Genomic DNA, 12269 nt, shown 5'->3' with positions numbered 1-12269 from the left:
AAAAACATATGTACAATTAACATTATACAGACTAAGCAGTGTAGGTTTATATATATGAATATATGTATATAGACACATCTACATATATATGAATATATGTGTATAGACACATCTAAATATATATACATGTAATAAGAGTGAAAAAAGAGGTCAACCATTTTAAAAGGAGCTTGGGGTGAGGTTATGGTAGGGTTTGGTGAGAGAGAAAAAAGCGAGGTGGGAAATGATATATTGATATAATATCAAAGAAATAATTTAAATGGAATGAGACATAGAAACAAAATAAAGTAATAGAGGAAGTGAAGTGATTATTAATTCATGCATATGTACAAAGATGCATGAATCCAAAACTAGTATTTTTTAACTTTTATTTATTTATTTATGTATTTATTTATTTATTTCATTATTGGTTACAGTTTATTAATTTTGTATCCCTGCTGTATCCCTCTCCCTCATTCCCTCCCAATCCCAACCTCCCTCCCTCATCTCCTCAATTCCCCTTTCCAAGTCCACTGATTGGGGAGAACCTTCTCCCCTTTCATTTGACCTTGCAAAACTAGTATTTTTATTCAAATATTCTATAGTACATTGGAGTGTGTAATTGCAGTTCTGGGAGAAGATGCAAACAAAAGGGAGAAGAGAGGGAATGATTAACAATGCAAACATGGCCTTGAATATACTCTCGTTTTTTAGCGAATCAAACTCAGCTTTTCCATCATTTCGAAGACAAACAGGAGATTTTAGAACTACAAGAGATTTCTGAGGTAATCCAATGTCTTCACTTCATATTTAGAGGAACAAGCCTCTCAGAGAATGGATGCAGTTTCCTAAATATCACTCCCAGTTGTTCCACTGAAAATATAGACTAGTGATTAGAATTTAGCACTCTTCATTATATCTAAATAACATTGACCTAACATTGGACTTAATAAATTGTAAATTGGTCACTGCATGAAAAAGGCAGTGAAGAAATTAGGAATGTAACTTTTCAATTATTTATTTATCATTTATTTGTTACAAATTATTCACTTTGTATCCTGGCTGTAGCCCCCTTTCTCTTCTTCCAGTCCTACCCTCCCTCCCTCTTCTCCCCCTATGCCCTTTTCCTAGTTCACTAGTAGGGGAGATCCTCCTCCCTTACCATCTGACCTTAGTTTATCAGTATGCTTACCCACTTATTAAAGGAACATAAAGAGGAAATGAAACAATCTCTCAAAGAAATACAGGAGAATACAACCAAACAAATAGAGGCACATAAAGAGGAAAGGAATGAATCATTCTTCCATGATATATTTGTATCAATGTCTTTTTGGAATTACTGCACTTTCAAACCCTGTTGCATTTGAAATGTCACTCTTTTTCCAAATGTTAAATTTGGAGCTTTTAAATTTTTTATAAAAGCATTCTTTTCAATGAATTTGAGGTGAGATTTTTGAGTTTTGATAAAAATCACAATTACATATTTTCAAAGCCTTGGCCCACAAAATTTTATGTATCCATCTTATTAAAAAAAACTAAAGTTTATTTTTCCTAGATTAATTGACAATATTTAGAACAAAAATGTGTGTTGGAGGGGTCAAGGAGCTTTTACTGGTATTATACATGCTTTAAAGGATGATTGGTTTCAAGGATCCTCAAAAAAAAATTCATTGAATAGGTGTGACATTCCTTATGCCTAGTTGATTTGTAGGTGGGAATTGCTGTGATTTGAACTTTGAAAATGGTTCATAACAGCTATATAAAATCTGTTTTTCTGTGTTGCTTTCTCTCTATTTCTCATTTATAAATATATGTATATATACAATTTTTCTTGTGTGTATTTCAAATAAATAAATTGAACATAAGGAAAATGTCAAAATATCTGTACATAAAATTAAAGGTAATTATTGTATAATAAATCATAGTTGCCCTAATATACTATTAGACATTAGAAATGAGGCATTTTTAGTTATTTTAATTTCGTATATTTCATTTGAATGTCTGTTTGATAAGTACAGATTCCTAATCAATGGATGATTAATGGGAAACATTTTTTTATCAAGTTATTTTTGTCTATCAAGTATTTGATAGTTGTCCAGTCAGTACCTTATGTGTAAAATAGTGCTTCATCTCCAAATTCTTAAAGTCTCATTCTATAATGAACAACAACAAAAATTATATATAACAGTTTATGTTGGTAGACATCAAATTAAATGAATTTTATTGATTTTTTTTCCATAGGAGTATTGTGAAATTCCAATCCTTGCTTTGAAAAAAAAATGTCTCTGTATATTATATTAGAGTTTCTATGGCTGTAATGAAACATCATAACCAAACAGATCTTTTGGAGGAAAGAGTATATTTCTCTTACACTTATATATCACTTTATTTTCCATATGTACTACTTTCATATCACAGTTCATCTTCTAAGGCATTCAAGACAGGGATGCAAAAAGAGTGGAAACCTGAAGGTGGAGATGATAATGAAGCCAAGGAGAGCTATGGTTTAATGGACTACTTCACCTTGTTTGCTCAGTCTTCATTCCTAAGTGGTATCTCCACACAGAATGGCTGGTTCCTCCTCAAATAATCACTGAATAAGAAAATGTCTTGCTGGCTTACCTGTTTACAGTCTGAGCTTATAAATGCGTTTTCTTATTTTATTTTTTTGTCCCAAGACAGTGTTTGTGTAGCCTTAGTGTCCTGGATTTTTAAGGTCAGGCTGGCCTCAAAATCACAGAGATCTCCTTGCTTCTGCCTCCCCAAGCGATGGATTACCAGAATCTGCCACAGTGCTTTTTTCTTTCTTTCTTTCTTTTTAAATTTAGTTATTCTCTTTACATCTCAAGCTTAGGTCCCTCAGGCTTCTCCTCCCAGTCCTTCCTCTCAGTCTCTCCCTCATCTCCTTATTTCCTCTCCCCTGCCCCTCAGAGAAGGGGACTCCCTGCCAAACCCACACCATCACAACCAGTCACACAAGGACTATGTACATATTCTTTCACAGTGTCCTGGCAGGACAGCTCTGCTAGAGGGAAGTGATGAGAAACATGCAACAGAAACCATGTCAGACAGGCACTGATCCCTTTTCTAAGGGATCCACATGGAGGCTAAGCTGCCCATTGGGCATATATGTGTAGAGTACTTAGGTCTAGTCTATGAATGATCTTTGGTTGGTGCTTCAGTCTCTGCAAGCACCTCTGGTCCCAGGTTATTTGTAACTCTTGATCTTCTTGTGGAGCTCCTGTCACTTCCAGGTCCTTCTATCTGCCCCCCCCCCTCCACACACACACACATTTTTCCACAAAACTCCGTACACTTGGCCCAATGTTTGGCTGTGAGTTTTAATATCTGTTTATACTTCTGAGTGGAGCCTCTCAGAATTAGGATCATGTGTGTTAGCATAACAGAATATCTTTAATAGTGTCAGTGGCTGGCTCTCTCCCATGAAGTAGGTCTCATTGAGCGAAGCATTGGTTCCACATTGACTCAATCTCTGCTCTGTCTTTATCCCTGCACATCCTGTAGGTAGGGTAAATCCTGGGTGGAATTTTTTGTTGGTGGGTTGCTGTTTCTCTCACCTTACTAAGAGTCCTGTTTGTTTAGAAGGTGGCCTCTTCCAGTCTCCCTCCTCTCAGATGACTCTAGGTTTTGTCAAGTTGACATAAAACTAGCCAACATAGTCTGGAATTACGTTTCTGGTACAACTCTCATTTTGCACTGCTCAAAGCAAATTTAAAGCCTGAAAATTAGACAACTGTATAACTTCTAAAAAATATGTCATAGGAACAAAACTAAAATAAAATAGGCTTGATAACATTGGCTTCAACAGACTTTCAGTGTTCATGGTAGTAACACTGTTGGTGGTAGTCAAATAATTGAAAATAAGTGGAATCTTTTCACAATATCTTCACCTTTTTGGGAAAGCACTACATTATTTGTCATAGAGCCACTTCATTTTAACTTCATTCCAGAGTTCTTCATTTAGCGACCTTGAGTTGTGAGTTCACTAGAGACAGTCTATGATTTATTCATTCCTACATTCTCTCCAATCACTCAGTGATCATTTATTCACTGATTTAAAAATGTTTTGATTGATTCTTTACTACATACCTTAATTCAAAGACATACAGCAACAAATACAACAGATAATGTCTACTCATGATGAGCATACAATGAAAAGTAAACAAAGTATTGATAATAGTATTTGTTAGAATTCTTTGAAAGACAAAAAGAACAATGAGTAGTGCCATCTGGGGTAGTTTTTCAGTGTCTGGTTAGCCTGATGTAGGAAAATTCATACTGTTTTCAGAAACAGAATACTAAGACAGGTACAGTTCATGAACAGCAAGAAAACATGAGGAGATGAGTCTCAAAAGTTTAAGCTAAGGACTTTGTAGGCCCTTATAAGGTTCTGTCTTTTATTTTAGAGTATAGGACACCATTATTGATAGCATGGACATTTTATATCTCAGTTATTGTTCTATTGCTTTGAAGAGACACCATAACAATAGTAACTCTTATAAAAGGAAAACATTTAATTTGGGATAGCTTATACTTTCAGACATTTAGTCTATTACTGTCATGCTAGAATCATGACAGTACACAGACAGATATTGTGCTGGAGAAGGAGCTGAGAGTTCTACAACCAGATGAGCAAGAAGAGCTAGAGACACTCAGACTGGCTAGGCCTTTGAAATCCCAAAGCCTACCCTTCTTCAAATGAGGCCACATCTACTCCAGCAAGGCCACATCTCTTAATATCGCCACTCACTAGTGACCAGGAAGTCAAATCTATGAGTTTATGGGGCCATTCTTATTCAAACCATCACACTTATATATTACAACTTCCACTCTGACTATGGTGAAAAAAATGATGCTGTCAGACTACAATGGTTTAAACAGGACAACCATTAGGAGAAAAGTTACAGTACTCTAGCTTGAAAATCGTTTGATCTCAAGTAATACTGAGGAAGTAGATGAATATGTTCGGATTTTGTATATTTTTTCCAAGATGACACAAATTCACTAGCTAACAGACTGCATGTAATATATAAAAGATGATAGGAAGCAAGAAGGGCTTTCATTTCTTGGGTACATCTGGAAAAGTGACAAACAGAAGTCCATTTTTGAACCTACCAAGCTTCAGAAGACATTCTAGATAACTATATGGAAATACCCAGCAGCCAGTTAGATATATATGCATGCAGCAACAATTAATGAAATACAGAGACCATGAATTTGAAGGGAATAAGCCTTATATGGGAAGACTCAAAGGAAGGAAAGGGAATGAAGAAATTATGTAATTATATTAATCACAAATAATAAAAGAAGTAAAAATCCACTGTATCTGTCTTCTCTCTCAGGATGCTCATCTCTGATGTTAAGCCAAAGAAACCTAGGTATATCCTAGAATGTTTATAAATTTTATATATTTAGATATTAAATAGTTTCTAAAAGGTATGAGTCTAAGCAAAAAATAAATAGTATTGAAACTATGAAGTTTGTAAAGTTCAAGTCTTTCTTTCCAGAGACTTAACATTTGGTTAACTAAGCCTTCAACATGTAAAGCTTTATTCATACTACAAAGTAGAATGAACCACTTAGCATCAGTCACCCACAAACTTTACTGATGGATTTCTGTTTTCTATATGCTTACCATAAATGCCATAGGGATTCCAAGCTGTGAGATACAGTATATGATATAGGAAGTATAGTTTATATATCAATAGGTTTCTCTAAAAATTATATGGTATATCCATTCTTGAAGTGCAGAAGAAGTAATATCAGTCCTTGCAATGCTAAGGAAGGAGGATCATACATTTGAGATGAGTTTGGGTTACAAAGCAAGGCCCTGCCTCAAAAATTCCTGTGGAAGCCAAGGTTGGCTGCACATACCAGGAACCTTGATACTTGAGAGACTAGGGCACAGAATCAGTACAGTTGAGGCCAGCCTGGAATATATAATAAGTTCCACACTACTAGGAAATCCTGTCTAAAAAATACAAATAAACTGGGCTGGAGAGATGGCTCAGTTACAAGGAGTACTGTATGTTCTTTCAAAGGACCTGGGTTCAATTCCCAGCACCACATGGCAGCTCATAAATGTCTGTAATTCCAGTTCCAAGTGATCTGAGATTCACCCTAATGCACATAAAATTAATTAAATAAATAAATACAAATAAACAAACTGGATGAAGTGATTAAAAAAGAAAGAATCGATATTTGGTTTCAAACTAAATGTTTAAGCTTTATACAAAAGAAACAAGTTGCAGACTTATGACAGTAGACAAAAATGATAGGAAAATAAATGTAAAGAAATTAGTGTTTCTTTAAACAGTGATTGTAATGTTCCAGAGACTTTGGCATCTTAAAGGAAACTTAATATCAAACTGTCTATGATAAGTAGGGCATCTAAGGTCCTTACTAGCCCTAAGAGCTTCAACATCTAGCTCAGTTTTTGGAGGGGGGAGGATTCAGTGATTTATCATGAAGCTCAATATTGCTGTTTCTAAACCCAATTTAGATCCTGCTGTTCCTATACCAGTATAGTCAGTAGAATGTCGTTTACATCCTCTCAGTACTATGAAAAACAATAATTTACCACCACCTAAGTCATTAAAAATGCTCTGCAGGCCTGAGCCTCAAAAGCTACAATGTGAATACAAGAAGCTCAGTCCCCTCAAGGACACTTTATTTCATGTAATTTGGAAGCTGCCTCTCCACATTCCAGAACCTTCCCATCCTCAGAGCCCAAGACTTAAAAGTAATATTGAACCACAGGCAAAGAATTATTCTTTGTGAATGTATTTTTCTTACTAGTTTCATTTCAAATGTGAAGTGTGCTAGTTTAATATTTATACTCCTGTCTACTTACAGATCTCATAATGTTTTCTAATCTAACCACTGTCTTTAACATTAAAACCACACTCTCATACCACAGTAGAATTGCCCTTTTTTTTTGCATTCCAGTGCAAACATTTTTGTAAGCTCTCCTTTTACTTTGAGAATTTTCTGATGCTGCAATGTCTACCTTCATCCTAAATTCTTGACAATGTATGCATGTAGCACAGAGTGTTATTATTGCCTCTGGCTAGCTTCATGTTATCCATTTTGTCTTTTGCTTTACTCCTTTGATAGTATTAGCAGGCCAATTGTGATTCTGCCAAATGTGTTTCCTTGAAAAAGGACAAATCTAAAAAGGCTCATGCTTTTCACTCTCTTCCAGGACTGTTTTCATTAAAGAAGTTCCTTACCTATTTTTCATGAAACTGAGCTGGCTTAATCAGAGATGGAGCAAACAGACTGCAAACCTTATCAACCTCTGTCCAAAGTCAAGCATGAAATGGATCTAGCTTATACCAGTTCTTCTGATGAGAGTGAAGATGGGAGAAAACCAAGACAGTCATTTAACTCCAGGGAAACTCTGCATGAGTATAATCAAGAGCTGAGGAGGAATTACAATAGCCAGAGCAGAAAGAGGAAAGAAGTGGAGAAATCTACTCAGGGTAGGTTTTTATTGGATTTTTGTAACTAATATTATTTGTCATTAGTGAATGTTTATATGCATAAACCTGTGTATCAAAAACAACATTGCAAATGCTAGCTGCTTAATAATTCCTACTCTTTATATATCTTTAGTGAATCTGTTCCACATCTACACCAAGCTGAGGTTGTAGGTTCCATGTACCTTTTACAGATTATGCATGAATTTGGATGCAACAATACTTTTATCAGAGCTTTCAGAATTTGTCTAATTTTATAAATAGCCATTTACAGACTAAAGGATTAAATAATGTATAGTAAGACTTACCTTAAAAAGCTAAGTGCTTTTCAAGCCATTGCCCATATGGGACAGAAGTCTTAAATAAATATTTGGCACCCGAAAAAGTGACAACTTTGGGGCTATAAAGTCTGGGAAAATAATTTAGAAATGTTTTGCAAAATAGCTTAGAGGGTAATGAAGAATATTTTCTTTTAAAATATACACAAATGTATTTTACAGTTTATTCTTGGGCTATTGTAGTCTCAATTATGAAAGGCAAAGACAATAGTTTCTAACAAAATTAGGAAGATATAAATATAATTTCTATTTTCTCAGTTAACTACACAGAAAAATATATTGACATTTGTACAGATCATATGTTAGGGGTAAGTCAAACTGACATTGTTTTTAAGTAAATTTATTTGTCTGGGACAGTGTGTACTCCTGACTCAGTAGTATAAAAATCAACTAAGAATTTACTAATGATTTAAACTCTCAGAACCCAACTTAGAAAACCAGGGTTTGGGACCTATCTGTCAATTTACAGTTTTAAAGAGTCCAGTGGAGAATTCTGATGCCTGTATTATTCCTCCAAATTTTTTTGTTCTTTGAACAAAATGTTTTGTTCAAAATGTGTTTTGGGGACTTCTGAATTTATATTTTCATTAACCCTTAACTTCCTTCATAACTTACAGTTGTAAATGTGCAGTTACCTGATATACATTTCCAAACTGATGACATATCAATTACTCTAAATTTAGTATAACTAAAAGAAAGAGAGTAATTCAAATACTCTCAATTTCAAGCCTGTTTACATTGCTAGATATTGACTAGTTCATGCTTGCCTTTCTTCCAGTCAGCCAACAATTTTTCAATGTATGCCACAATGTTTCAATCAGCAGAATTGATCTCTACATCTTAAATATACTCCTTTTTTCTGTTTTTTTATTTAATTATTTTAATTTTTATTATTTACAGTTTATTCACTTTGTATCCCCCCTGTATCTTCCTCCCTTCTTCCCTTCCAATCCTACTCTCCCTCTTCCCCAAAGGCCTGGAATCCCTGCACAGAGGTAGCCTCTGGCAGTTCAGTGTCCAAGTGGCCTCCATAGTAATGGGGACAGGGGCTGTCTCAGAAATGAACTGATTGGCCTGCTCTTTGATCACCTCTCTCTGAGTGGGGAGCAGCCTTACCAGGCCACAGAAGAAGGTAATGCAGCCAGTCCTGAAGAGACCTGATAGACTAGGATCAGAGGGAAGGGGACTTTGTATCTCCTTATACACCCTTTCACCCTTTTGCTGTATTCCTATCCATTTCTTGGTAGCAGAAAATTTGGGGGTATAGAAAAGATGCAAAAGATAAAGCTGGCTGCATTATGCATGTGGAGTAAGCACTCTACCACTCAGCTACATCTCAAGATCCAAACGCGTTGAATGTCTATCCTGGTTGTCTCCCTTTATCTTTGTTCAAGTACCACTCACAGCCTAACTTAAAACCATCGTTTACTCACAATTTTCACTGTCACCCTATCACCAAATTTTTGTTTTGTGTAGATGACTGATCTCTTCCTCCATGAAGTCTATATTATTTGTATCTCTTACCTCTCATTATGGATATTTATTTCTTACTATATACACAATGAGGATGAAAATTATGTTTTCTTTATTGATCTGTTTTTTTTTTTTCTGTAAAATTCACACAGATGACCTATGATTGCCTTATTTGTGCATGTAAGTGACAATACACATTGGAGGTCACTTGCTAAATATTACTAGGTCAAATATAGTGTTACAAATTAAAATTACTGCATTCTAAATTATTATTTAAACCTTACATTTACAAAACTCTTAAATTGAGTCAATAGTTTAATATATACTAACAACTAAAATGTAAATGTCCATTCATATTTGTCATATTAACTGTACTATTCATTTACATTTCAATATAACTGGAAAAATGTTGTACCTGTCTTTTCAAATAATTCATTTTAATCAATCGTGTCTTCAGCTAAAGATAACTTAAATTTTTGTAAACTAAACCCACCTCACTATTGATAAATTTTGCTTTTATCAACATTTGGAGTGTATATAACTCTTTAAAACTATATAGATTCATTAAAATATTTCTTTGTAAATTTGCCTTTACAGAAGACCAGTTCATAACTGTAAGTTGTGGGTTGTGAGATAGGCTCATAGAATGGTTGATTTTGTCATTTTGAATAAGAATGCATTTAGTTATGATTCTAAAGGTATGAATAATATAGTTCTAAGTCTATACTGAGATGGTCAGCCTTACATTTTGTTTCTGTGCAGTGTGATCAAAAAGAAATTTAGGATAAGTGCAGTCTTTATTCTATAATGTCATGATAACTTCCTTTCAATAGATTATTTTAAGCAACCAGCTTTTGTTTAGCACTTAATGTTAGCCAGAGCTTGAGTCCAATGTTGGAGGTGAAAAATTACTGTTTGTTAGAAAATTGTAAGTGGTGGATAAAACAGCTAAGCAAGCTCATCACTACAATTTTATGATAAGTGCTTTTGAAATAGCTTCCCCACGCATTGCTTGACGTTCCAAAAGATTTTTGTTACATAACAAAGGTACATAAAATAATAAAACAAAAAAATTAAAATAAACTATTTATAAGTTTTCAATTACATCTAGCCTAATTAAGTTTCCCAACAAACACCTGTGTCTTACCTCAGGTAGGAATCATCACTTTGTCCAATATATTTGTATTTTATCTGATATCTTCCCTTTAATTATAATACAGCTCTAGTTAAGAAATAGACTGGATGACATTACAAGGCATTTAATCTACTTTACAAATACTCCAAAGCATAAGAGTAAAATGCTATCAAATATATATGCCACACCCAAACCACAGAGGATATTCTTTAAATGAAAAGAGGAGAGGTCTTGATGTAAATGGGAAAAAAAAGCTGAGGTTGTTAAAAACTACAGTAAGAACAAATCTATGAAATTTTGAAAAAAAAGAAAAGAAATTCACACTAGTTTTGAAGTTACACATAAAATTGCATAAGTTACAGCAAAAATGCATAATAAATTCTCAGCAAAGAGAAAAAATGTATCAAATTTGTAAGAGATATGAACAGAAAAATTCGTTCTGACTCTTTGAACATGTTGTGCCTTAAAGTATTGAACCTACAGGAAGACTTGCTTTAAGAAATAAGCAATACAAAGTCATTTGCTAAAGCTTAAGAGTGGGGAAACAGATTCAGCAATAGTTTCTGACTGAAAAGTTTAAAAAGTACTGGAGTGGTTGGTTGCTTCTGATAATAAAAATCACCAATGTGCATATATACAGGAAGATCAAATGAAAGCAGACCCACACAATTAAAACTAAGCTGTCTCTAAGAAGATGCTCAATGAGAACTCTTCATACAAGTGCAGGTGAAGCAGTAAGCCATAAAACATGGTAGGACACATTAACTTAGCATTATATCAATATAGTACAGAGGGTATGATAAAACCAGATGTGGTATGCATAGCAAACTTTATTATATGTCTGTATGCATAGAAAATTATATAGGTATATATAATACATTGTGGCTTTATTGAAACTTCCAGGCATTCATTGGTAGTATTAAGATATCCTTGTGGTCCTTGTGGATAGTAGTGAGTTATTGGAGAATAGAATCATGATTGCAAGTTTTATAATGAAAAGTTACAAGATAATTTTAAAGGTCTAGGTATCTTAAAAGAAGAGTAGCTGTAACTGAAAATAACTAAATATGGAGGTGTGTTGAATCTATGAAGTCACAAAACTGTCACAAAGTAAAGAACAGCAAGAAGAAGAAAAAAAAATCATAGCCAAAAAAAGAGAGAAGAAACACCCAAGAAAAGTTAGTGTAATGTTGGACAACTGATTGCTGGTTGAATTTGTAAAACACAGCATAGTCAAGTTTAGTCTACAGTTTGAAGTTTTGAAAACTGTGAGGATGATGATTAATTTGATAAGAAATGGATGAGGTCTGGAAGGAAAGAGGGAAATTTTTGTTTTGACCACGTTATGTTTAAGATGCTGGTGTGACAGATGATTTATCTCCCAACTGGTAGTTGGAGATGCATGTTTTGAGTTCAAGATAGATTGAGGCTAGGAAAAAAGCAGGCTTGATTACATTATTTCCTTAGATCAAAATATGCCTGGGGATAGATGAGATTACTCAGGGAAACTTTGTAGAGTAGCAACAGAAAAGCTGACGACAAAACCTAAATATATCAACTGTGAACTGATATGAACACATTTAAAATGCATATATTTGTCAGCCACCATCATTCTTTTTTCTTTTTTTAAAATTTATTTATATTTTTATAAGTTATACTCTATTCACATTGTATCCTTGCTGTAGCCCCAACCCTCCCCACCTCCCAGTCCCACCATCCCTCCTTCATCTCCTCTCATGCCTCTACCCAAGTCCACTGATAGGGGAGGTCCTCCTTACCTTCCCTCTAACCCTAGCCTATCAGGTCTCATCAGGAATGGCTGCATTGTCTTCCTCTGTGGCC

The 12269-nt window shown here is 34.5% G+C and overlaps 1 protein-coding gene across 1 annotated transcript in view; it reads left to right on the top strand.

The window, feature by feature from the left end:
• Tenm1 (teneurin transmembrane protein 1) overlaps window positions 1-12269 on the top strand; it is a 1125448-nt gene that overhangs the window by 322340 nt on the left and 790839 nt on the right. The window contains exon 2 of the mRNA XM_060375702.1: window positions 7205-7484. Within this exon, the coding sequence (XP_060231685.1) occupies window positions 7268-7484 (217 nt within the window). The 5' untranslated portion in view covers window positions 7205-7267. The remainder of the gene's footprint in view (window positions 1-7204; window positions 7485-12269) is intronic.

Source organism: Meriones unguiculatus, chromosome X (assembly GCF_030254825.1).
Source record: "Meriones unguiculatus strain TT.TT164.6M chromosome X, Bangor_MerUng_6.1, whole genome shotgun sequence".
Taxonomy (NCBI): Eukaryota; Metazoa; Chordata; class Mammalia; order Rodentia; family Muridae; genus Meriones; species Meriones unguiculatus.
The sequence above is the reverse complement of the archived record's forward strand: the minus strand, read 5'-3'. Positions and strand labels throughout refer to the sequence as shown.